Below are 24,437 nucleotides of genomic sequence, written 5' to 3' on the forward strand. Positions count from 1 at the left end.
CCCTAAACACTCGCTTCGCTGAATCTGCCTTGGTGCCTGGAGGACCAAGATCTTAGGCTTCTCCACTGGACTGAGGTCCTGACAAGGCGTGAGTAGGGCAGGCTGAGCTGAGCCCTGGCTTGCGTTGGGGACATCATGCAGCAATAGAATGAGTGAATGGCTTCACATTAGGGAAAACTTGTAAATGAGATGTACAACTACCTTTTTAAACAAAATAGAGAAAGCACGATAATGTGTTTTCCCAGATGATGAAGGACATTACTTTTAAAACTAGTCATTTACTGTGAGAGCTGTGATGTTATCAGGGACTTTTCAGGGGTGTTTAAGGGGTGTTTATGACTATAGTGCATGAATCTGAATGAACCACTGAAGCTGAACTTTTTGATGTGGCTGTTTTGAATGAACCTGGGTGAAAATAAGATATGATTTCTTTTACAAAGATTACTTGGTAATTTTTTAAAAGGTGAATATTTAATAGTTCATTTTTCCGGCTGCTTCAAAATATTTTCATGACAAAAGTTCCCGCTCACTGGCTGAGCGAGGCGTGGGAGCAACACCGAGGGTTGCGATCCCGTTGCCGGTCCCGGTCTGGTGCGGGCGCGACACTGAGGGTTGCGATCCGTTGCCGGACACGAAAAAAGACAAAAAAAAGGAAAAAAAAAAAAAAATGTCAGCTCTCATTTCCATGAGGATGCCACTCTCTAATCCTTCTTCCCTGTTGTCCTAAATTTGCAACTTCTTACCTACAAAGGGTTGAGAAAACAGACAGCTGCACTTGTTACAATTGTGTATAAAGTAAGAGTGTATATGGTCTGAGTAAGGGTCTGATGGTTGTGTTAGGAATAAGAACTGGGGAGATTTCATGGCTGAATCTCATGATACTACTTTGTCTGGGAGGATTAGCGCTTGAAACCCTCCCCACCACTGACACATAGCTTTGACTTAGTTCTTCAGGCAGCCATTTTTTCTTATTAAAGTTAAGGTGATGTGTGAAGGGGCAGCCAGGGCATCATCTGGGAGAATAGGGCCCGGTCACAGGGGCAGGGTAGAGGTGCTGGGCATCTTGTTGGAGGGAAGTAGGAACACAGGCAGAAGCAAGGGAGGGTGCTGGGTGTTGCTGAACATGAGCTGCTGCTTGACAGTTTTGCTGGCCCTGGCTGTGCAAGTTCTCCTCAGGTGAGTTGTTTTGCCACAACCTTGTTTAGAAACTATCCATGTTCTAAGGAGCCCATTGAGAATGAGCATCTTGTTTTGAAAATCAATCTGAAGCTAGAAGTTTCTTTTTAGTCACAAATAAGAGCAATGAAAATATGACTACTATATCATTATTTTGGCCTTGTAAAAATTAAAAGTAAACTTCTTTTTCTTTTTTAACTTGGGAGGATTTTATAAAATCTTCACATTTTGTGTGCATTTCAGACATGAAAATCTACCACCCCAGAACCCATCAGAGAGGGATTTAAAGCTCAGGGTAACAGCAGCTCTCTTCAAGTTTCTGAGTAACTGAACTTTGTCTATAACAACAGATTGGAAGATAGAATCAGTTAATCCCTGAACTCAAGGAACCCCTGGCCCATATCCCAGATAATATGAGATGTTGAAAATTAGTCAGGTCCCAGCCTCACCTAAACACATTTCTCCTCTCCTCAGAAGAGTGCAGCTTTTGACCACCACCAGTGTGAGAGCCAGGCCTCACTGTTACGCCTTGATGAATGTATGAACAAGGGGCTTTCTGTGGAGGCACCCTGCCTGGAAGGTGGCAAAGGCCAGGCAGGTACCTGCAGTCCAGCTGCCACTCAGTGATGAGGCTGGCAGCCAAGCTGAGCACCAGCCTTTTTAAAAGCAGCCCTTTTGATAACACTGATTACATTTCCCTCACTGGAGCCTGGGGTTGATTGAGCAACAGCCAACTTCTCTGGGTAACAAAGAGGAGGGAAAGTAATCCAAACACAGGTTTTATTATAAAAACCAGGGAGTGAGAGAAGTATGTTTATTCTGTAAGATAACACACCTGCTTGGTGCCCGGGAGACTCATTTCCATCAGTTGCCATAGCAAACTCGTTATACTTCAAGGCCATGTGGCTTTGTTTCCTTTTGAGATCTGGTCCTTGTCTTACCTTTTCTAACAACTCCAACACAATGACATGGAAGCCTGCGGCAGCATAATTGATTTCTCCTTCCCTCTATCAGCGGTTCACGTTTGTTCCGCGCAGGACTGAGACTGCCTTCTCCTTTGAACTCCTTGCTAACAATGAAGGCGTGCTTCAGATAGCCATCCTCATTAACATTCCAGGTCCCTCTTCCCTGTCAGAAATAAACAAGCCCTGTATCAATGGCCTCCTTCCTTCTAGTTTTACAAATGAGTGGCTCAGTTCCACGTTTTGCTGCGGATCCAGGTGCCCCAGGAGTACAACGTGGGGCTAAGAAGCATGCAGGCGGGAGAGGCTAAAAATAGAACAGCAGTTTTGGATGCATACCAGAGCAGCTACTTCATCTCAACTTGCTTTGCACACTAAGTCTAATGGGATCCATCAGGCATGAGTCTCTCTCACGCTCGCTGTCTCCTTCCCTCTCCCCTCTCTCCCCAGCTGCCATCTACCACCAGCGCTTTCCTCCTGAAGGGAGCAAAGGGAGGTCAGGCAAGGGACAAGAAATGCGTGCCCTCATGGTTTTAGTTTACAAGCCCTCAGAGATCTCGGGGCTGCAATTACTCCTTCCATAAGAGAGTTTCTAGAAAAAGAGCAGGCAGGCCCAAACTGTAGTCACCTTTGCCCAGGTACACTTTGGTCCAGGACTTTCATTGTTTAGCAGAGGCTCAAATATCACTTCCTAATCACCCAAATAAGAGTGACCTAGACTCATGCTAAGTTCCTTGAAAAGTTAAATAGAAAGTAAACTACACTGAGTGTTCCTCTTACAGGTCGCACCTACTGGGCTTTAGGCTAAGAATTTGGGAGCAAACGCACAGTCACAGATGGAGGTGCTGTGGCACGCCTGGGTGAATTGGCAACACGTGACTCCCCTAGTTCTGCAGTAGCCACCCTCCTCCCAGCAGGTATCCTGTGATTCTATCTGAGAGCATTTTTCAATAGAAAATGGAACAAGTCAGTATGAAGTTAGGAATGTGCTATACTGCCTGGGCAGAAGGCCTCCCAGAATGCCAAGTGTATTAATTGAGCTGGCTCCTTTGTGTTGTTGATGTGCCCCCTGATAAAGGGTACCCTTCCTGTAGCCTCCCCCCATGCAAGGGAGAATTAGCATGACTCATACATTTCTCATTTCTCCATCTGAAAGCTAATGTAGATGTTCCAAATAGCTATGTATTATTCCAAGTGCCACTTTTGTAGAATCAAAAGTGTGAGAGAAAGAGAGAAAAATGCATTTCACAGTATTTAAAAACAAAACCCTTTTTCATTGTTGATGTTTTGCAGACTGGCCAGATAAAACTAAAGACATTGATCTAACAGCAGATGTTGTCTATAAGCTTCAGGAAGGTGTCAAGACCTTTTAAATTGTGCCTCGGTTTCATATAATATCCGTGTATAATAAATATGCCAAACTACTTCAAGAAAAGCCATACTGCATATAATCACAGCAGTAATTAATTCCCCAAAGAATTTCTTAGAGAACAAGTTGCAACATGATCATTTAATCCTCTAGCCACGGGAGGACGGAGGTATATCTTCCCTCAGGCCTCCTGTGTTCGTGAGACTTAGTTTACCTCAGGGAGACACTAGGTCATTTGTCAAACAAATCTACCATCAAAAGCCAGATATCTTTCTAGGCTCACCAAGTACATGTCTGCAGTCTGGAAACTAGAGAACCTGGGTTCTAGTGCTAGGATGAACTTTGACAGGCCACAGTTTCTCTGGACCCTGCTTTCTTCATGAATAAAACAAAGCTGCAGGGGTGTATGATTCTTAGCGTACCTTCTAGAATGAAAATTCCATGACAGAAGTAAATGATCTGAGAATTGAATTGATTTTGGAGCTTTCTTTCTTCCTTCCTGGTTTTTTTTTTTTTTTTTTTTTTTTTTTTTTTTTTTTTTTTCTTTTTTTTTTTTTCCTTTTTGTCTTTTTTCGTGTCCAGCCACGGATCGCAACCCTCAGTGTCGCCTTATAGACAACATCTGCTGTTAGATCAATGTCTTTAGTTTTATCTGGCCAGTCCTTATAGACAACATCTGCTGTTAGATCAATGTCTTTAGTTTTATCTGGCCAGTCCTTATAGACAACATCTGCTGTTAGATCAATGTCTTTAGTTTTATCTGGCCAGTCCTTATAGACAACATCTGCTGTTAGATCAATGTCTTTAGTTTTATCTGGCCAGTCCTTATAGACAACATCTGCTGTTAGATCAATGTCTTTAGTTTTATCTGGCCAGTCCTTATAGACAACATCTGCTGTTAGATCAATGTCTTTAGTTTTATCTGGCCAGTCCTTATAGACAACATCTGCTGTTAGATCAATGTCTTTAGTTTTATCTGGCCAGTCCTTATAGACAACATCTGCTGTTAGATCAATGTCTTTAGTTTTATCTGGCCAGTCCTTATAGACAACATCTGCTGTTAGATCAATGTCTTTAGTTTTATCTGGCCAGTCCTTATAGACAACATCTGCTGTTAGATCAATGTCTTTAGTTTTATCTGGCCAGTCCTTATAGACAACATCTGCTGTTAGATCAATGTCTTTAGTTTTATCTGGCCAGTCCTTATAGACAACATCTGCTGTTAGATCAATGTCTTTAGTTTTATCTGGCCAGTCCTTATAGACAACATCTGCTGTTAGATCAATGTCTTTAGTTTTATCTGGCCAGTCCTTATAGACAACATCTGCTGTTAGATCAATGTCTTTAGTTTTATCTGGCCAGTCCTTATAGACAACATCTGCTGTTAGATCAATGTCTTTAGTTTTATCTGGCCAGTCCTTATAGACAACATCTGCTGTTAGATCAATGTCTTTAGTTTTATCTGGCCAGTCCTTATAGACAACATCTGCTGTTAGATCAATGTCTTTAGTTTTATCTGGCCAGTCCTTATAGACAACATCTGCTGTTAGATCAATGTCTTTAGTTTTATCTGGCCAGTCCTTATAGACAACATCTGCTGTTAGATCAATGTCTTTAGTTTTATCTGGCCAGTCCTTATAGACAACATCTGCTGTTAGATCAATGTCTTTAGTTTTATCTGGCCAGTCATCTAACAGCAGATGTTGTCTATAAGCCGACACTGAGGGTTGCGATCCGTTGCTGGACACGAAAAAAGACAAAAAGGAAAAAAAAAAAAAGAAAGAAAAAAAAAGACAGGGTCTGGAGAGGTCCCAGGAGGAAGAGTCCTCTGCAAAGCAGGTTTTATGGGACTGAAGGGCCTCTCAGGGAAGGACAAACTGCCATGAATGCTATTGACTAGCCTTAGCTAGAAGAATGCTTGTGAGAACAGGGCTCCAAACATGGCATGCCTCCAGTGATTGGGGATGGGGGGTGTCACAAGGGTACCACCTGAAGGGTGGGCAGAGGCCCCCGGGGAGGAGCCACATACTCTTCCTCTCTGAGCAGCCGCAGCAGGATATTTTTTTTATTCTTGGGCCAGCTGTAGATGTGAGTGTTCTGAAGCCAGGTGGGCACATGCTCCTGCAGGAGAGGGAATGACAGGAGCAAAGGTCATTAGAGAAAAACCTGGATTCCAGATCTCAGGCTCAACTCCCCAACATCTCTGGCTTTCCCTCATGGGCGTTTCCTACCAAACTACCCTGAGAGTTGTGCCGTTTTGCTTTTGGAAAGGCTTAACATGTGAAATGTTCTTGGCTTCGAGTGCAAGCTGTATATTTCCTTATGAAAACCACATGTGCACAGTATTTTCTGTCAGTCTCCCAGGCTACCTGCCCTTTGCATTTCAATGGGCTTTTCACCACGCTCACATAAAAGGGGTAGGACAGAGGTCACATAGAGTGATATGAATTCCCCTGTGACTTGGGAAGAAGTATGCCAAGGCTATGGGCTTAATCTAATTAATTATCCTTTCATTCCAGCCCCAGGTCTGGCCTGCAGTAGAAGGGGCCCATCAGACCTCAGTTATCAGGCAGAGGCAGAAACTGTAAGCCAGAGATCCTGTGGATGCAGTTTCAGACTGCCCTTATGGAATGGACATTCTGGTGGGGAGAGGCAGGTAATAAATAAGTAAAATGGACAGTGTGTTCAACAGCGAGAAAAATAAAACAGAGAAAGGGGATAACCCCTACTGGGGCAGGGTTAAAGCCAGTACACAGGCACTGGGGTGGAAGTGTGCCAGTCTTGTTCACAAGCAACAAGACCAGCGTGGCTAGTGCAGAGTGAGTGAGAGAGAGGAGACCAGAAGATCAGAGGTAGAGGGGCTGCATCAGACAGCCCCTTGCAGGGTACTGTAAGGCTTTTGGTTATTACTCTGAGATGGCACTCCTTTGGGGACTGGAGGATGAGCTTAGAAGCAGCACCTGCTATATTTCAGCTATCATGCTGGGTATTGATACCCAAATGAAAAAGACCCAGGAACAGCCTTGAGGAGTCTAAAATCTTATGATGGAGGCAAAATGTAAAGAAACTATTTTGTAGGCAGGGGTGTACAAGGAGGCAGGCAGTGGGAGCAGTCTGCCCCAAGCTCAGGCAATAAGGGGATTGTCTGAAGGAGATTTAAAAAAATAATAAAACCAACTAAAAGTTGGTCCATTTTTTATATCACCACGCTCCAGTAATTCTAAACAATCATTCCCTGCACCCTCACCCCTAACCACACACCATTGACTCAAGGTGCTATAATTAAAAGCTCTCAGGAGAGGGACAATGAAATATATCAGCATGGGGGAGAAGAGGTCTCAGAGAGGCTAGAGAGACTGGGTGACATAGGATAAGCAAGAGTTCATTAGGTAGACAAGTTAGGGAAGGACAATGTCCTTCATTCTAGTCCCAGGTCTGGCTTGCAGTCAAGCAGAGGGAACAGAAAGGACAAAGATATAGAGACACAAAAGAACATGGCATGTGTGAGGGCATGCTGAAATAGCCCAGTATGACCAGAGCATAGAGCATCTGTGCGGTGGGTGATAAGAGAGAAGACCAAGCAAGTGGTTACAGTCCTATCCTTAGGGGCCTCATATGTCAACACTAAGAAAGGTGGATATGATCCTGTAGTCAGTGGGAAAACACCACAACATTTTTAAGCTGGAGATAGACAGATCAGATCTCCATTTGGGATGCTCCTCTTTTATACAAGGTCAAAGTGGAGACAAGGAGACCAGTAAGAAGACTCACCACAAATGAGAGCAATGAGACCCTGGGCAAGGGTGGGGCAGGGAGGATGGAAAGGCAGACTATTACACAGGTTGTGCACTGTACAACTCTAGGTGTCCTATTCACATAAAGTGGACCCTCTCACATCCAGGGCAGAGGTTTGTTTTTTTTTTTTTTTTTTTTTTTCTCCTTTTTGAGACCGGCCGCACCGCGCTCAGCCAGTGAGCGCCGTGAGCGCACCGGTCATCCCTATATAGGATCCGAACCCGTGGCGGGAGCGCTGCTGCGCTCTCAGCGCCGCACTCTCCCGAGTGTGCCATGGGCTCGGCCCCGCAGGGCAGAGGTTTTAATGCAGTCCTGACATTGAGGGATCCTCGAGGGTGAAGCTGGGCCTGAGCTCAGGGTGCTGTGGTCTGATTTCTCAGGATATCTACTCCACAGTAGCCATCCCTTTGCCAAGCCTGGAGCATGGCCTTAGAAGGTTTTGTCTCCATTCTCCAAACCTGCCAGCATACTCTTCTGGTGCAAAAACCTTTGTATAAGCCATAGCAAAGTTCATTTGGTAACTGCGTAGATTTAATTCCTATAATCTGCTGCTTTGAGAGCTGAACTATGTGCAACATAATACTTCTGTGGAACAGCCAGCAAAAAATGTACACACTTGACTTGTATGTATGAGAGATAAGTAGTATCAGATGAACCGTCTCTTTTTCTCTCATGAGTTAAAACACATACTACTTCTTTGTGCGCAATGGCTATTTGACCAATTAGGACAGTGATGATCCTGTCAGATAACACTTCAAAACCTTTTTGATTCATGCTGCTGAAGTGAGTGGTACAACTTGTTTATCTTTCTGGTAACACTGTTATCTCTAAGGATTGATAAAGAGTTGACACAATTTTCTAGTTAAAATCCTAGATGGCAAACAAACTAAAAATTGAATTATAAGGTTTTTTGTTTTTTTTGTTTACCTTCTTAGCATTTGGGAAGAGCACAGGAATGAATCTGAAATTCATGCTTCCTTGTTTTATGAACTCAATCTGCATCTGAAACCAAGCAAATTTGAAGGTTTAATTTCAGGAATGAGGGTGAGGAGTTAATGGTACCCACAGTCATGCAAGCCCACCTGGTATTTTCATTCTGATTTCCTTATTTGAGTGCCACACTCAAATTTCCTTATTTAAGCCCTCCCTGTTACACATCCATGCCATTCACTCACTTATCGATCATTTGTTGCTAGACTTTGGGTTTTAAGGATTAGGATACCTTCCAGGGTGTGCTGGAGCTAGCTTGTATCAGCTCACGTGAGCCAGTTGTGTGCATCTCTTCCCAATTCTGTGTTCAGTGACTTCACATTAGTAGCTTGAAATTGGCCATGGAGAGAGTAATTATACCATGGAAATGGGTGAATGCTACAAATCAGGATTTTTTTTTCTTTTTGGAGAGCCAGTTTAGCAGAACACCACTGATACAATTCTTATCCTCACAAAGCAGGCAGTCTAGTGAGCAGGAAGAAAGGTAATTACCAACCAGACTGCAGCATAAAAAGTATGAACAATGGCAGTGGAAGCCCAGAATGGGAGCCATTCATTCTACATCAGGGATTTGAAGGGAGGGGTCATTTAGATACTGAAAGAAAAGATTTTTGTCAGGTAGGGAAAATGGAGGAGGGAGAAGGACACTCTCAGCAGAGGAAATAGCATGAGCAAATGTCTGTAGCGGTAAAAGTGTGTTAGTGTGGTTGGGATCAGCTTGTGGGAATCCCTTGTGGCTAGAGCACAGGATAGGCTTTGCAGAGAGGCAGAGACGAGGCTGGAGGTCAACTGTGAAGAGCTCTGTCTGCCAGGCTTCAGGTTCCCCACACAGTTCCAATTTGCTCTGACACTGTAGTGGCCCGAGAAGATTTAGCTGCCAAGAACTCTATCAAAATCAAAATTTTCAATATGAGGAGAGTTAGAGTCTTCCAAATCCTGTGACCATCACAAAGTTTTTAGTCATCTGATGACAAGGAGGTGAAGAATTATGTGTTCCCAATTATTTTATCTTCCAATTGATTTTTATAACTGAGAAGTCTCCATCGTGATGGGAATAAAAACAGAACAGAGAAGCAAGTGACAGTAGTGACTCCTGGTTATTGAAATCACCATAGAAACCTTTCAAAAACACACACTCTCACATACTCACACACACACCCCCAATGACACAACACATAAATCCTCCACAAGGCGTTTTCTCAGAACCACCTCCCTCCAAAAATCCAAAGACAACACCAAAGCACACTTTAAAATGACCCCAGTGCTGTGTGACTAAAAGCACCAACCGGACTAGCACAGAGTAAACACATGAAAGGAAGGGCACAGGGTTCTTAAGTTAAATGTAAACAACGGGGTCAACGGGACACTGTATACTATAAAATTTGTCTTGTCCACTAAGCTACCCAGTGTTGAGTGGCCAGCCAGCAGAATTGCATTCATCTTTTCTCTTACACTTCCAGATACTGGCATTCTGTGAAGTAGTTTGCTCTGTGATGCAGTTACTCATGGGTGCCAGTCTACTCCCTCTGTCATGGCCAAGTTCTTATTGTCCCAGCGTTTTCTGGTGCCTGGAGGAGACCAGGAAGTCAGCCAGGTGGGCAGGAAGGTGCTTCTGTATCTGGCCTCTTTAACCCCTTTTGTGAAGAGGAAGGGCCCAAGCAACCAAGTTTGGAGACAATGTGGGTACAGCTAGTACAATCCGACAGGCTCTGAGGTTGAGCTGTGTATTACGGCCTGGCTTTGCCACACTCTAGCAGAGCTAGGTTTCCTCAGGAACTGGCAGGGACATAGAGACCTTCCCACACACCAGCTGTTGGCTCCTGGGATTGGCAGGTTCCTAGGGATGCAGACAGGACATTCGGTGTTCTGGGGTCATGCAGACATGCAGCAGACAGTCAAGGGATGGCAAAACCCAGAGCCAGCCACAACCTTTTATGGCAGTTTACTTCCAGAAATGGTACCTTTTCTGCATCTTGCCTATGAGCTGTCAGACTGGATGATCCTGGATGATCCTTAGCCTTACTTTTTTTTTTTTTGTCTTTTGTCTTTTTCCGTGTCCGACAACGGATCGCAACCCTCGGTGTTGCCCCCATACCGGACCGGGGACCGGCAACGGGATCGCAACCCTCGGTGTTGCTCCCGCGCCTCACTCAGCCAGTGAGCGGGAACCGGTCTGTATGTGGGATCCGAACCCTCGGGCGGGAGCGCCGCCGCGCTTCCCAAGCGGCGCACTTATCCAGTGCGCCACCGGGCCGGCCCCTTAGCCTTACTTTTTAACCTCACCACCAACTCAGCTTTTGCCTTGAGTTGGTTGTGGGCTCAAATGAGTGGTGCACACTTGATGGAGGAGGAGACAGAGATCCTGCAGACCCAGATGGGGAACATCCACCCAGCCCGCCCTTTTTTTCTGCTCCTGACCCACAGGACGGACCTGGAATTTGCGTCCACTTCCCCTGAGGTACAGCTGCGTGTCCTGAGACTGCCTGACTGCTTCCTGCCTTAAGCCGTTTGCTTATTCCATCTGGGCCACTTCTGCTTCCTGCCCCATCTTCTGTCTTAGTCATGGTCCTTTATGACCATTCCAGGTGCCTTCCTGCCTTGTGGAATATGAGAGCTGAAAAGGAGCTTATGAGTTCCAGTCCAGGGATTTTTCAAGCCTTTTAAAATATCAGACTCCTTTGTAAACGAGCCTGGGAAATACAGACTAGCTCTGGTTGAGGTGGAAGTGGGAGGCCCAGAGCCACCCCCACTGCCAGCCCATATGAGCATCCATTAGGGACTCCACAGGACAGTTGGAAAGTCACAAGCCTAGTCCAGCATCTTAGTCAAGCAGAAAATGACTCCACAGCATCTCTATAATTGTGAAGAGCAGGAGGACTGCTAGCCCATAAAACAGCCACTTCCAAAGCTGGGTGATATTTTTGGCCAGAATGTTCCATCAGACGCTAAGCAAGTCTAATTTCCTATAAATTCCCTTACTGGTTTTAATTTGACCAGGCCCCACAGTTCAGGTGTGGCAGTGGAATGTCCCCAGCCATCATGAGCTAAGAATAGTCCTTTCCCCTGATCAAGCTATGATCCTGGATATTTGCAAGATACTTCACAAACATTATTTTATTTAATCCTCACAACAACACTGTAAGGATTAGTGACCTATTTTATGAATAGGGAGACTGAGGCACAAAGAGAGTTAAACAGTTGGGCCATGGTCACACAGCCTGTACACGAAGAAGCCAAGTGTGAACCAGGCCCATCAAATGGGACAGCATGTGTCCTTTTCACTATGCCACCCTGCCTCTCTGAATAGGCAGGGGACAGAATGTGGTACAGGTGCAGGAGCCCATCCTCCTCACAGCCCTGCCTCCTGCCCTCTGAGAGCTTTACATTCATTGGTAAACTATCATCTTAGGGATTGAAGACTGCTGATAGGAACACTGAAGAGGTGTGGTGACTTGCACAGATGGAGCCTGGACCAACATCCCCTCTGCTGACACAGGAGGCCTGGGGTTCTTCACCCAGCATCATGCCACCTTGGCTGGACAGAGCAGGCAACCCTGAGGGGCGGTGAGGTGCTGTGGTCCCCTTACCACTCACCATTCGATGAATGTACTTAGTATGTAAGCCATGCTCGTCCTCATCCAGCTGCGACTCAGCACCGTCCACATCCTGTTTGTATTTGGGGCTGATTGCTACGATTATCATCACTGTCTTCTGTTAATGAGAGGGAGAAAAGCATGTTTATGGAAGTGTAAAGTGTGGTCCATTTGGTGAAGGCAGGCTGGAACCCGGCCAGCAGGACTGTCAGCATTCTCTGTCATACTGGAGGATGGAGGGCCAGGCTCATTCTCTGTGGAAAGTGAATGGCACTGGCCCCCACGCAGGCAGACTCTTGTTTCTGCTTCTCCCCTCTGTCTCCCTGCCCAGCTGCCCTCAAACACGCAGAACAAATGGCTTAGAGAAGAGCTCTCCTACATAGATGTGCTTTTGTCCACCATTTTCCACAACAGTCACAAATAAATGTCTAATGAGAGCCTGATCACTAAGTGAGTCTGTATCGTGGCAAAAAGGCACTGCAATACCAGCTATGAAAAACACCCTCCCTCCCGCATCTGGCTCTGAGCTGTCAGTTACCACACTCTCCACTGCCCTGCTTTCTGTGTGTGCATATTAGCACAGTCAGAAGGAACAGACCTTTCAGCACAAAGCAAACATCAGGCTGCAGACAAAAGGAAAAGCCGCAAAACTCCAGTCTGCTGATACTCCTGGCCCCCACTGGCTTCCTCCAAAAGAAGCAGCCGACATGGCCACGCTGGCAGCAATCAATTTCTATCTTGTTAAAGCACAAAGTGTCCCAGTGGCCGGTATAGATTCTGTCAGCGGAAAACAAATCACGGGGCTGCGAGTGGGCGCCTGGGGGTGGTGTGCTGCACAGCCTGTGAGGCCACCCGCCTGGGAAACCTCTTCAGCCCAATCCTACAAAACACTTGGGGTGGCCTCAGATTAAATTGAATTGTGCCGCTCGTTTCCAACTCCCTGTCTTCCTTTCTTCCTTTCCTATTCTGGTCAAAAAATTGTTTGCTCTGATTGTTATCAACCACCTGTGTCTGGTTTGACTGTTATTTCCTGCCTGTGCATATCCAGGAGAGCAACCCCATCCTTCCTTTCCAAGTCTTTGCATGGCTTCCAACAAGGGAGGCTTTGTTGGGACCTTCTCAGCTTCAGACTTAGGTGCCTATGCCAGTGCTTCTTTCATGAAATAACTTCACAAGCTAATTGTCTTTCTCACCAGGAAACAATCTCAGAATTTTGGAATGTACTTACATCCCTAAGGTAGCGCTCCATCCATTTAATGATATCAATTCCTCGGATTCTATCCTCAAATATGTCAATCTACAAGAAAAAGATGTGGGAGGTGGCTTTTAATGAGAAGCTTTCTCTAGATGCAGAGCACAAGAAAACACAAGAGACTATATACATTTAAGTCCCCAAAAGTTACTAATGCTTTGTACAAGGAGGAGCATATAAATGTAAAAATCAAAACACAATTTTCTTAAAATATTTCCTGTTTCAACATTAATAGACATTTAAGTATTTAATATCCATAATTAGGATATAGTGGTACACATCAAAATGTATCTGTGGCTACACAATAATTATGTTTTTAAAAATCTGAGGGACACAGTATGCCACTAAATTGGATGTAAGCCAACAATACACATACATTATATATATCTGTAATTTGAAAATTTGAAAGGCAAACATACTTCTGGAACATTTTAATGGATGTATGGTGTGCAAATACTGAGATACAATTGTGTTGCTTTACTTGCATTAGTCACATCATTATTATGGTATTATGTCCAGTTTCGATATATACATTTCAAAAGAATTGTATGAAACTTGGAGCAGATCCAAGGAACGGTCACAAAAACAATTATTGAGATGATAGGGAAAAGGTTTATGGTGAAAATTAAGAACTCTTGGGCCTTGAAGAGACTGATATTTAATATCAGTCTTCAGGTCTTCAGAAGGGTATTCAAAGAGGAGAAAAATCAGTTATTTTCTATTTTATGGAAGACTAAATAAGGTCTTTCTTGGGTTCAGGCTCGTACTTTAGCCAGAATAATGTATGTATGTATGTGTGTGTGTGTGTGTGTGTGTGTGTGTGAATGTACAGGGTACTCTTGATTGGAAGAGGGATTATATCCTGGAATGTGTGACTCAGGGAGAGTGTCCCCGGGGAGGGGTTATTTGATTCAGCCACACTACTCTCAGATTAAATGTCCTGAATGTCACACCACTGTTTAAGACTATCAAGTCAAGTTCCAGCCATGCAGCAAGCTTTCTGTGCTATCTGTGATCTAGACTTACCTCCCTTTTCCCCTCATACCCTGTCTACTTTACTCCCCACACTGGTGTCCTCTGCACCCTAAAAGCATAGTACAAGCCCCTCTGCTCTGTAAATCCTTCCCACATACTGACCTCCTCTCACTTCACCTAACTCTTCCTCATTGTGACCACTAATGGTACTTGGCAATAAACACATTATTATAACATTCTTTCATTTACTAAATGTTTCATTTATGTCTGCCTTATCTCCTCAACCTGATTCTAAGCTCCCTATGGAAAGAGATCATGCCTTGTTTACACTGAACTATCAAATACAAAGGGTATATAATACAAGTTCAGGTATGTTTTTTTTTTTCCTTTTTGTCTTTTTTCGTGTACGGCAACGGATCGCAACCCTCAGTGTCGCGCCCGTACCGGACCGGGACCGGCAACGGGATCGCAACCCTCGGTGTTGCGCCCGCACCTCGCTCAGCCAGTGAGCGGGAACCGGTCTGTATGTGGGATCCAAACCCTCGGCGGGAGCGCCGCCGCACTCCCAAGCGGCGCACTGTAGCAGTGCGCCACCGGGCCGGCCCTCAGGTATGTTTTTTTAACTGATGAAACAAAAAAGTGGAATGGCTTTGCTTTTGTTTTATTCTACTACAGGATCTTGATGTATCAATAGTAACTTAGCTGTCTAGGATGGGGTTCTGTGATTCTACCACAAAGCTTTATAGTGATGAGGATTAAAGGCAAGTCTAAACTCTGCCTAAGTAGCCCCTGATTGTTAAGGTCAAAAAACCCTGGGCTCTTCTCCTGGAGCAATCAGTATGCTTATTTGGAAATGATGAAAAGTAAGATCTTTTGTGAAATGTTGGACTTATGTTTTGTAATTTGATTTTATGTCACGGTTGCCATGGTACTTTCTCATTCCGGAAATGAGAATGTGAAATGTTGGTCTGTATATAGTCACAAAGTTGGGTTGTTTTTTTTTTTTTAACTTTAAATTGTACTTTTAAAAAAATTTCAGATACTCCTGTTTAAAAAAAAAGTATTATGAAATAAAGACAACTTCAAATAAAAACTCCTGTTAAACAATGCTAAATAACCTTTAAAACTGATATTTAGTTACTAAATATTTTTCTTTATCCTTCAACACTCCTATTCATAGACATTTCTTTTAATTCTTCACCACTCTCTAGAATTCACTGTCACTAAATACCTAGAGGAGGCCCCTGGAAAGGAAAAAAAGTGATCTCAGTGTTTGAGGAAAGCCAGTCTTGTGGTATTTTATTTATCCTAAAGAAAAACTTAAATGGCTTTAAGTTTTAATGCTTTAATGTTTCAGGGGCTGTGGGGGGACAGGAGGAGTGTGTGTTTCCTAAGATTTCTTGGGCCAGAATCACAGGAGACCTGCAGGAGTGGGTTAGGTCTGCCTCTCCCGGAATTAGACTAGACCAGCTGAAAACTCGGCCATGTATTCCCTGTCCAGAAGGTCGCTGCTGCATCAAGGTGTGAAATGGCAGTGTGCAGTGGGGGACTGAGGCTACAGGGGTTTTACTTCAAACCTCACAGCCCGGTGCAGAACAGTAGGACCTTATTAAATAAGCAGGTGACTGTGGTGAAGTCTGCAGCTTCCTGCATCACAGGAGGCACAACCAAAGCAGGCACGATTGGTGAGGAGGTGCAAAGGTACAAAGTGCAGCAAGAGCCGGGCATTTCCTTCAGGCCAGGGGCCAGCTGCATATATGGTCGGAGTTAGCATTGTTCTTGCTGTTGGGGGTACTCAGGGTCACTCAAGAAGCATACGGAAAAAATACTGCAGGCTTTGAACAGTTTAAAATCTAGAGGATAATTACCTAAATTTATAAGTGTTTAGTTCATAATCACATAAGTGAAATAATATCATTTAAAACATTGACAGCTATTTATACTTTTCTTCTTTTGTTTTTCTTTTCCTACAAAGAGGGAAGCAGGATTTCATTTTGTTCTGTTTTCTCTTTGGATAAAATACTTACTGCAGTTTGGAAGCCATTTACCAACAAAAAGTTGACGAATTTCACCACCTCCATGGCTGTGTCCATAGAATAAGTGATAAAGACTTTCCCTAAGAGAAATGTTCACATTTATTAGAAACTAGTCAAATTATTCTATTCTAAACAACTCTTCTAAATTGTATGCAATGCCTTTTGTCCTTCTAGAATAATAAGGGGAAACCTTGCTTATGCCTGTAGCAGTGTGGATAGGAGTCCTCAGGACACAGCTCTCTTGCCAAAGGGGGAGGGGATCTGTCCAAGGGAGTGCAGACGACTCAGGGTGAAAAGGAATCAGTGGGACAGAGGAGAGCACCTGCAGGCTGAGAGAAGCCTGAGATGTCTTCTGAAAAACCACATGAGGGCTTAACAAAAAATTTACCGTGCCAAAGGGGGAGGGGATCTGTCCAAGGGAGTGCAGACGACTCAGGGTGAAAAGGAATCAGAGGGACAGAGGAGAGCACCTGCAGGCTGAGAGAAGCCTGAGATGTCTTCTGAAAAACCACATGAGGGCTTAACAAAAAATTTACCACCCAGAATCTGTGGGTCCTTAAGATCAGACCATCACCTGGTTTCTTAGAGACACTTGGCACTGTGCCCAAGGAATACTCTCACAGCAGGCCAATAAGCTAAGATTTGGCTAAAGGGCCACACAGCAGTGTCCTCTTTTGATGTCACAATACTCTCTGCTGCCTTGAGCTCTTGACTACAAGAGCAAGTGAGGGGGGAGGAGGAAGGGGGAAATTGGTTCCTTGTCCCCTTCTTTCCCCCACCTACTCACTTTTGAAGAAAGCCTAGAATTTCGGAGTAGACTGAAGCACAACTCAGAAATGTTAGTAAAAACTTCAGCAGCTTGAAGGAGAGACACCTCTGGGCAATCTATCACCACAGGCTCCCTCACTCATCACTAGAGCAGCAGACAGTACTGTTGAGATGAGCTTAACCCAGTCAGGATGAGAACCAGTGATTTTTCAGGCTAAAGTCTTAAGGAAATTATCTGGCTAGCACTTTAATGTGGGAGATGAATAATCTCTGTTGTGTTGGCTATATCCTATGCAGGGCAACATCCGTTCTCCAAAAATGCTCAAAACTGGAAGGTATTAATTTTAAGAAAATGTTCAGAAATAAACATTTTTGAATGAAAACAGCAATGAATCGTTGTTATATAAATCTTTCAGAGCTGTAAATGACTAAAGAGCACAGATCCCCCAAGAGGAATTAGGAAATGCAAAGGGCTTCATCTCACGTTTGGCTTAAAGAGGTTCCCAGATTTGGAAAGAGTTTATTAAAATTACCTGAGCTTCTCTGTAGCAAGCACAGCAGATAATAATTTCACAAATGGTGGCTGTTTTCTTACGATTTCTGGAATTTACTGTCCTGACTGACCTTAATATGAGAGCATTTTGGTGATATTTCAACATTTCTGATTCTGGCAGCAAAGTGTGGAAAAAGAATCACCACCTGACACTTAGTTGAATGTTTCTTTAAATGAAAGGCTTAGTTTGCATTTGGTTGTGAAGCAGTATGGAGAATGTGAGACTGTTATTTTCCATAGAAGATTGTTCATTCCTGCAGGAAATGTCTTCATTCTTGATGGCTGCTGTTAATTTATGGTGAGATGCTAGGTCCCTGTCCAGTACCACATGGACATCCAATCAATTTACCCAGGGACAAGTCCACTCAAGAGCATCATTTTGAAGAGGGAAAAAGCATTGTGGTTATTTGTTGTTGGAGTATATGTTTAAGAAAATCTAGTGGTAAGCAGTTTGTGATCATTACTGGTAGTGTCAGAATCACTAAAAGCATTCATACAAAAAGCTGATTACTTTTTAAGCAGAAAGCAAAAATGTAAATTTTATTTCACTTTGTATGTGAGGTATATCTGAGATTATGGATGAGTGACCATCAAGTACTCTCAAAGTACAAGACCTGACAAGAAGAAGGAGAAAACAATATTGCAAACAACTTACGCAATTCTTCTGGCAAATTGCTTGTTTTCAGAGTTCCTCTGGCTGGAGGGTTACTAGGGGGTCTAGGCACAGCAGCTGGGGATGGAGCCTGGTGACCCTGTGGTCTCAACTCTGAAGGACACTCCAAGGACTCCTCAGGAGCTCCAGCTCTATTAGGTGGCTGGTGATACATCTGGTCCCTAGAAAGGAATACTTTTGCAGTAAATTTTCATTTTTTACAAAGGCACACCTTGAGGGACAGAAATTCTTTAAGAATCTCTCTTCTGCCTCCATTTCTTATCTGAGACAAAAGGAAAAGGGGGGAGCTCTATGGAGTTTCTGTCAATAAGCAATTCAGCTGGCTGCTATATGTAAAGGCCCAGGCTGGGGATACAAAGAGGGAAGCAGGATTTGATTTTTCTATTTAAGGACTGTCTAATTGGGAAAATAAGTCTCATGCACAGGGTAGACAAATTCACCAACAAAACAAAGTAGTATGATGGATGACATAGAAGGTTGATGTTATAGGCATTCAGATAAAAAGATATAACTTTTAGCTCATGATAGATAGAAAACAGTTATTTAGCAAAAGGTTAAAAAGGCCATGTAGTTTTAAAACTATTTATGTTGTTGGTATATGAATGAAAATCTGATATTGAAGACCCTTTAAAGAAGTTTCTACCACATTGTTATATGGCATCTTTGCTATTATTTTGGTTGCCAGTATTCCCATGAACATTCTGCTAAGATGAATAATCAGATGCACTCATGTGAGATTTGGATGGCAGAAGGAAATGGAGATCATGTTTCTGCCACTTCTGTGGTTTCTGTTGGTAAGCACGGTCATGAGGTGCTGAGTTTTCCTCAGGAAGCATCCCAGTGTTCTGTTACCAGCTTCACGAGTGTCAAGAGCCAGGCATGGGCATCCATTTCTTGCCAGTGCAGATGTAGCAGGCATAGAATGGATCCAACATTTGCAGTGGTTGCAGCAGTATTGACTTTCTGATTTTCCACCTTCCTGACTGTGCCAGAGGAGGCAGCTTCTTTGGTGGTCCTGTTCTGTAGTGTGGCTCTGGGATCAGTCCCAGAAGCCCAGCCTAAGGCTTGCTCCTCCAACCTCCAATAATTTAGTAAGCACCCAATTCCCTTTATTAAATCTCCTTCTGCTTAAAATAGTTAGAGTTGTTCCTGATTTCTGTAACTAAATCCTAACCAGTAGGGGGACTAAAACTATATCTGTAATGTTTTACTTCTTTAAAAAAATTCTGACTCAAATGTGTCAACATGTTAACATTTTAAAAATCTGGGTAGTGGAAACATGGATAGTTTTTTTTTTTTTTTTTTTTTTTTTTTTTGGTGTGTTTGAAATTGTTTCATAATATAAATTTTTTAAAAAATGGTTTGACTATAATATCTATATGTATATGCCCAGTTTTTATAGGTTGTTATTTTATACCTAAACGAGTAAAAAGAAAATCTGAAAGTCTTATTTAATAGGATTTAAAATAAAATTACACAGAATCTCAACTATATTATATTCCTTAAATATAAATGTTTAAGGAGGTTTTTATTGTATATTTTTCTTAATACAAAGAAAATAATTTCCTATAAAATATGCTTTCATTTAATGGGGATCCAGTTCCATATTCTTTTGCATTAAATCCTTTTATACCCAAAGTTGTTTAGTTGTTATAAAAGATGATTACTAATTTGATAAAGAAATGTTAAGGCCTTTAATATTCAAAAACTTTCATATAAAAACAATATCATGGAGTTTAGTGACAGAATAACCTTTCGGTATTAGGGTTCTCTTTCAAATTATCAGTAAGAGGAGAGTTAGATTCTTTACCTGAACTTCTTTTTCATTATCCTAAAATGATAAAATAAATCAAGGAGACTACACCACCCCTAAATTGATGCTACAAAACCAATTACTTTGTACGATCTTTGTAACTCTTCTGTAAATCTAAACTTATTTCATAAATAAAAGTTAATTTTAAAAATCACTGTTGTCTTCCCTATTCAACACCAAACTTATTTCATAAAAATGCTTAAATTTTGCTTTCTTGGAATTTTAGGTATTTCTTCTGTAAAAGTGTTTATCCTAATGTAAAAACACATTTTACTTAATTCCATTATTTAAACTCCATGTATTTTTGTTTTAGAAAAATAAGCATTTCATAAAAATGCTTAAATTTTGCTTTCTTGGAATTTTAGGTATTTCTTCTGTAAAAGTGCTTATCCTAATGTAAAAACACATTTTACTTAATTCCATTATTTAAACTCCATGTATTTTTGTTTTAGAAAAATAAGCAATCTGTCTGGAAAGAAAATATTAGGGCTTATAAGCTTTTGTGTAAAGGGGAAAGCAGGCATATCTTATCTGCCATTGTTAATAAAGTGGGCTTTTTTTCCTTCAATAAAATTTCTAAGCTAATTACCAATTTCTGTATTTCTGAAAAATCCACTTTAATAGAAAGTGGATCTTCTGTTATCTCATTCTATTCTCTAAAAACAATATAGTTTTACTTTGAGTGGTATACAAAAGTTGTGCTTGAGGAAGAGCAAACATTACATCTACTTTCCAATTCTATCACAAATTAGAAAGCCCCATTTACATGTGTTTTTTCTGTATATTGTAGATTCATAAATTAATAGAAAAGAAAAACTAAGAATCGAAAGAGAAAAATGATTAAAGGGTTAGACAACTGAAGTCATGAAAAACTAGAATTGTTTTTCTGGAAGAAGCACAGGAGAGACCTAATAATGGTGTTTAACATGTACGAATGTTTTTATTACAAAAGGAAATAACAGGATATTTTAAATTTCTATTGAGAATTAATGTAATTTAAAATTCTAATGTAAGAAATAAGTCCAAACAGGAACAGAAACTAGGGATATAAGAAACTTGCTAACAGTGGAAGTCAGTCATAATAAAAATAAAAATCTATTTCGTGGGCTAAAGTTTAGGTGATCTAAAAGTAAAAGAAGGGGCTGTGACTTAGAGTATGTCTTAAGAGTCTTTAAGAGAATTTTGACTAGTCACTGGTGGCTTTATAGGTCTGGTAAAGAGATCCTTGTCAACTAGCTTCTGTTTCCTCCCGACTGAAAAGTCTATACTGTTCCTTCCACTGTGTGACTTAGTCACTAACCTGGGTAGCAAACCTACAGAGGAAATTTTGATATGTCTTGGTTGCATTGGCATAATTCTTTTTCATGTTAAAAGTGTCTGAAGTTTGGCCTTGTCAGCTGATACCTTGGGAGTCCTGGAAAGGAGGAGTCTCTTTGTGCAGGCCTCTCTTCTTGGTCCCAGGGACTGGGATAATTCAGAATGACCTTCTGCACAGGGTAGAGGCCTCTCGCACTGGCTCCAGGTAGGGGCTGTCCAGGTAGAGCTGGCTGGATCACTTGCTGGTAGGCTGCTCGAGGGTAGTCATGGCCATCTGTAAGTGAAGACAACAAAAAGAACAGGGAAGATCAATTCTAGCTCCTTTGTGAGAAAGGAGAGGTAAGCTCAGTGCAAATTTTTGTCTTCATACCAACTGAAGGTGCCAATATCAGTTACCACCTCTATGATGTTTGCCATATTTCTCTACTGTTACTTGATAGTTTTCATGAAATTGATTCACTTAAAAGGAAAATCTGTGAAGCCATGTGTTTGGTATTCTTATTGGAAAGCTCAAATAACTTTTCAAAAAACTCTACACAGGCTCCCATTTTAATAAGATACTTAGGATAATTCAACCATGAAGAACCTCTCTCATACCACCATTCCTACTATAATTCTCCAAGTGTCTAGAACCCAAGGCTAGAAGAAATTATCCCTATGACATAGAATCACAACTTTCTCCTTTCCTCTCCCCAAGTGGACACACAGAGACACACACACACATATCACACTGACACACACCTCACTCCCTCTTTTTTTTACTTGTCTGGCTTGTACGGTGATCTGAACCCTTGACCTTGGTGTTACAATACCATGCTCTACCCACCTGAGCCAACAGCCAGCTAACAGCTTTTTTTTTTTTCCTGTCCACTTCCTCTTTAGAAGTAAATGAATGAAAACTTGGCTTATCCCTCTGGGAAGCAGCCAACCAGTTGGCAACACCTTCCGACTTTCTTGGTCCTCTCCTGCTATACGCACTTGGGACCAGGGCAGTTTGAAGAGGGCAGGGCTTGGGAGCAAAGCCAGTGTTGCCAGTAACTTACATGAATGAGTAACCTGGAAGAAAGTTGGTCCCAGCCAGGCCCAGGAGCAGCAAGGTCCCAATGGAAGAAGGGCAGGCACCCTGCCTGATCGGGTGAGAGAACAGAATGGAAGGCAAGAGGAAAGATGCACAGAATCCACTAAGGGTGACAGAGGAGAGATCTAAGAATTGCCCAGACCCGAAGGAGGTAAAGTGTTGGGAAATTAGAGGTACAAGGAGACTGGAGAGAACCAAGCGGGTAGCCCTGCAAACTGAACCACAAGCACCTCCTGGTGATCCAAGTACTGCCACTTCCGCCCAAATAAGAAGTAGGATGATTCAAGAGGCATAACTAGTTAGGAAGGAACCCGGGTTTTCAAAAAAATAGTTATTGGTCTTAATTATTTTTCTGATTATAAAAGTAATAATCAAGTTTGCCTGTTGTGTAGGTAGGATACGTGCAGGATGTACAGTGGAAAAATACTGGCGAGTAAGAAAGAAAGTAACAAGTAAGGTTGTCTGGAACCAGAATGGGGATGGTGTGTATGTGGCTAAGAATCTTATTTTTAGTTTTGTAAGCAGTCAGGAGCCACCAAAATTTTCAAGGAAACATTCAGGGGAATTATGGCCTCACGCATAGCATAGAAGACAAATACTCCAAATGTGCTTGTTCACTAGTGTGGCTGCCTCCAGGTTCCTACTCTCTGGACTCAGGAAACGTGGCTGGGTGACCCTGGCAATGTGCCCAAACCAGTCTCTCAAGCCTGGTCAGATTCCCTGGAGTTAATCTATTGTCTGCCTTGACCCATGACATGAGCTGGGTCCTTCCTGTCATGCTTCCTTTGGCAAAAGTGACCATGCCCCTCCAACCCAGGTTGTCTCCTGGCCCTGACCCCATGACTCTTGCATTGCTATTGCTTAGGCCTAGTCATGACAAATAGTTGGGGTTTAGGGAAGGGGAGGAGGAGAAAAGGATCTGCCTGGGCCTATCCCAGCACCTGGCTGATGAAGGAGACCAGGAGTTGGAGGACAGCTCTAAGAATGGGAAGATAGGACCACAGAGACCCCTATGGTCTAGGACAAGGTATACGACATAGGCTTTTGCCTTCTATATTTCAGGGGATGCAGATCACCAGCTGGAGTTTCAGGGGAAAAGGGCAGGTCACTACTGCTTCTCCTTTTCCCCAGCTAGAAAAGGACACTGCCATTGGGTCAAAAGGCAGGGGCCAGCCCAGGTTTTAGATGAGCCTTGTGTGAGTGGACCATTTATAAACCCAGCTATAGATCCAATCCCCCAGAGATCTCCCATTGCACTTAAAATCCACTCTGCATGATCAGTCCCTGCCCTTCTTGATCTTGTTCCCACTACACTCTCGCTGGCTCACCAAACCCCAGCTTCATCTGGAGCACCCCGAGCTTATCCTTACATCTGGGACCCTAACTTTGCCATTCTCTCTGCCCAGAATGTTTTTGCCCTAGATCTTCACACTTCTTGTCATTCAGACCTCAGCCCAAATATCACCTGTTCAAAGAGGCCCTCCCCTTCCCCCAGTTACCTTACCCATCCCGTTTTATTTTCTTCATAGCTCTTATCATGGGTTTGTGTATGGAAGCATGACTCTTACTTGTCAACTTGCCTGCCTTCCCAACTAGAATGTGAGCTCTGTGGAAGAATGGACTGTGCCTCCCTGCCACCATGGCTCCAAACATAGTACTGGCACGTAGGGGATGCTCAATGCATGAATGAAGGAAAACAGAATAGGTACAAAGCCACCTTCAACACACACAGAAAGAAAAGCTCTTTAGGGCCGGCCCGGTGGCGCACTGCTACAGTGCGCCGCTTGGGAAGCACAGCGGCGCTCCTGCCGAGGGTTCGGATCCCACATACAGACCGGTTCCCGCTCACTGGCTGAGCGAGGGGCGGGCGCAACGCCGAGGGTTGCGATCCCGTTGCCGGTCCCGGTCCGGTACGGGCGCAACACTGAGGGTTGCAGTCTGTTGCCGGACACGAAAAAAGACAAAAAAAAAAAAAAGAAAAGCTCTTTAGGACTGCACAATCTGCTTGCTAGCTCTAGGGTCTCCCGGACTGTCAACTTCTCATCTGTTGTCCATTTTGGAGTTTTTTTTTTTTTTTTTTTTTTTTT

The 24,437-nt window shown here is 43.0% G+C and overlaps 1 protein-coding gene across 1 annotated transcript in view; it reads right to left on the reverse strand.

Moving 5' to 3' along the window:
• Positions 1-5,301: 5,301 nt before the first annotated feature.
• Positions 5,302-24,437, reverse strand: part of TRAF3IP2 (TRAF3 interacting protein 2) — a 28,921-nt gene continuing 9,785 nt past the window's right edge. The window contains exons 3-9 of the mRNA XM_008580666.1: positions 21,360-21,546; positions 18,125-18,303; positions 16,140-16,228; positions 13,114-13,182; positions 11,887-12,003; positions 8,230-8,304; positions 5,302-5,628 (exon numbers count right to left, since the gene is read on the reverse strand). Coding sequence (XP_008578888.1) covers positions 5,482-5,628; positions 8,230-8,304; positions 11,887-12,003; positions 13,114-13,182; positions 16,140-16,228; positions 18,125-18,303; positions 21,360-21,546 — 863 coding nt within the window. The 3' untranslated portion in view covers positions 5,302-5,481. The remainder of the gene's footprint in view (positions 5,629-8,229; positions 8,305-11,886; positions 12,004-13,113; positions 13,183-16,139; positions 16,229-18,124; positions 18,304-21,359; positions 21,547-24,437) is intronic.

This window comes from Galeopterus variegatus, unplaced genomic scaffold (assembly GCF_000696425.1).
Source record: "Galeopterus variegatus unplaced genomic scaffold, G_variegatus-3.0.2 Scaffold2143, whole genome shotgun sequence".
In the NCBI taxonomy this organism is placed as follows: domain Eukaryota; kingdom Metazoa; phylum Chordata; class Mammalia; order Dermoptera; family Cynocephalidae; genus Galeopterus; species Galeopterus variegatus.